Here is a 2,500-nt window from a genome sequence, read left to right as displayed (position 1 = left end):
GTAGGTGTGTGTGTGTGTGTAGGTGTGTGTGTGTGTGTAGGTGTGTGTGTGTAGGTGTGTGTGTGTAGGTGTATGTGTGTGTGTATGTGTGTGTGTGTGTAGGTGTGTAGGTGTGTGTGTGTATGTGTGTGTGTGTAGGTGTGTGTGTGTGTGTAGGTGTGTGTGTGTGTGTAGGTGTGTGTGTGTAGGTGTGTGTGTGTGTGTAGGTGTGTGTGTGTGTCTGTGTGTGTGTGTGTGTCTGTGTGTCCGTGTGTGTGTGTGTGTAGGTGTGTGTGTGTGTGTGTGTAGGTGTGTGTGTGTGTGTGTGTAGGTGTGTGTGTGTGTGTGTGTAGGTGTGTGTGTGTGTGTAGGTGTGTGTGTGTGTAGGTATGTATGTAGGTGTGTGTGTATGTAGGTGTGTGTGTGTGTGTGTGTAGGTGTGTGTGTGTGTAGGTGTGTGTGTGTGTGTAGGTGTGTGTGTGTGTGTAGGTGTGTGTGTGTAGGTGTGTGTGTGTGTGTGTAGGTGTGTGTGTGTGTGTAGGTGTGTGTGTGTGTGTAGTACCGTCAAGCCCGGCACACACAGAGTGAACCCACAGGCGGCACGAGGAGCACTCCATCACCTTGCCCTCCGCAGCCTCCTCACTCCACGAGCTCTTACACACCTGGCAGCGGTTACCTGCACACACACACACAGTGACACACACACAGTGAAACACACACAGTGACACACACACACACACAGTGACACACACACACAGTGACACACACACAGTGACACACACACAGTGACACACACACACACACAGTGACACACACACACACACACAGTGACACACACACAGTGACACACACACACACACAGTGACACACACACACACACAGTGACACACACACAGTGACACACACACACACACAGTGACACACACACAGTGACACACACACAGTGACACACACACAGTGACACACACACAGTGACACACACACACACAGTGACACACAAACAGTGACACACACACACACAGTGACACACACACAGTGACACACACACACACAGTGACACACACACACACAGTGACACACACAGTGACACACACACAGTGACACACACACAGTGACACACACACACACACACAGACACACAGTGACACACACACACAGTGACACACACACACACACAGTGACACACACACACACACAGTGACACACACACACAGTGACACACACACAGTGACACACACACAGTGACACACACACAGTGACACACACACACACAGTGACACACACACAGTGACACACACACACACAGTGACACACACACAGTGACACACACACAGTGACACACACACAGTGACACACACACACACACAGTGACACACACACAGTGACACACACACAGTGACACACACACACACAGTGACACACACACACACACACAGTGACACACACACACACAGTGACACACACACAGTGACACACACACAGTGACACACACACAGTGACACACACACACACACAGTGACACACACACACACACAGTGACACACACAGTGACACACACACAGTGACACACACACACACACAGTGACACACACAGAGACACACACACACACACAGTGACACACAGACACACACACACACACAGTGACACACACACACACAGTGACACACACACACACAGTGACACACAGACACACACACACACACAGTGACACACACACACACAGTGACACACACACACACAGTGACACACAGACACACACACACACACAGACACACACACACACAGTGACACACACAGTGACACACACACACAGTGACACACACACACAGTGACACACACACACAGTGACACACACGCACACACACAGTGACACACACACACACACACAGTGACACACACACAGTGACACACACACAGTGACACACACACACACACAGTGACACACACACAGTGACACACACACAGTGACACACACACAGTGACACACACACAGTGACACACACACACACAGTGACACACACACACACAGTGACACACACACAGTGACACACACACAGTGACACACACACAGTGACACACACACACACACACACAGACACACACACAGTGACACACACACAGTGACACACACACACACACACAGACACACACACACAGTGACACACAGTGACACACACAGTGACACACACACACAGTGACACACACAGTGACACACACACAGTGACACACACACAGTGACACACACACAGTGACACACACACACACAGTGACACACACACAGTGACACACACACAGTGACACACACACAGTGACACACACACACACACACAGACACACACACACACACAGTGACACACACACAGTGACACACACACAGTGACACACACACACACAGTGACACACACACACACACACACAGTGACACACACACACACAGTGACACACACACACACAGTGACACACACAGTGACACACACACAGTGACACACACACACACACAGTGACACACACAGTGACACA

The 2,500-nt window shown here is 50.4% G+C and overlaps 1 protein-coding gene across 1 annotated transcript in view; it reads right to left on the bottom strand.

Annotated features, from left to right (window-relative positions):
* Nucleotides 1-2,500, bottom strand: part of LOC144953757 (histone-lysine N-methyltransferase 2A-like) — a 63,050-nt gene that overhangs the window by 40,832 nt on the left and 19,718 nt on the right. The window contains exon 12 of the mRNA XM_078884350.1: nucleotides 542-655. Coding sequence (XP_078740476.1) covers nucleotides 542-655 — 114 coding nt within the window. The remainder of the gene's footprint in view (nucleotides 1-541; nucleotides 656-2,500) is intronic.

This window comes from Lampetra fluviatilis, chromosome 82 (assembly GCF_964198595.1).
Source record: "Lampetra fluviatilis chromosome 82, kcLamFluv1.1, whole genome shotgun sequence".
Lineage (NCBI taxonomy): Eukaryota > Metazoa > Chordata > Hyperoartia > Petromyzontiformes > Petromyzontidae > Lampetra > Lampetra fluviatilis.
Note: the sequence above shows the minus strand (reverse complement) of the source record. Positions and strands in the feature narration are given on the sequence as shown.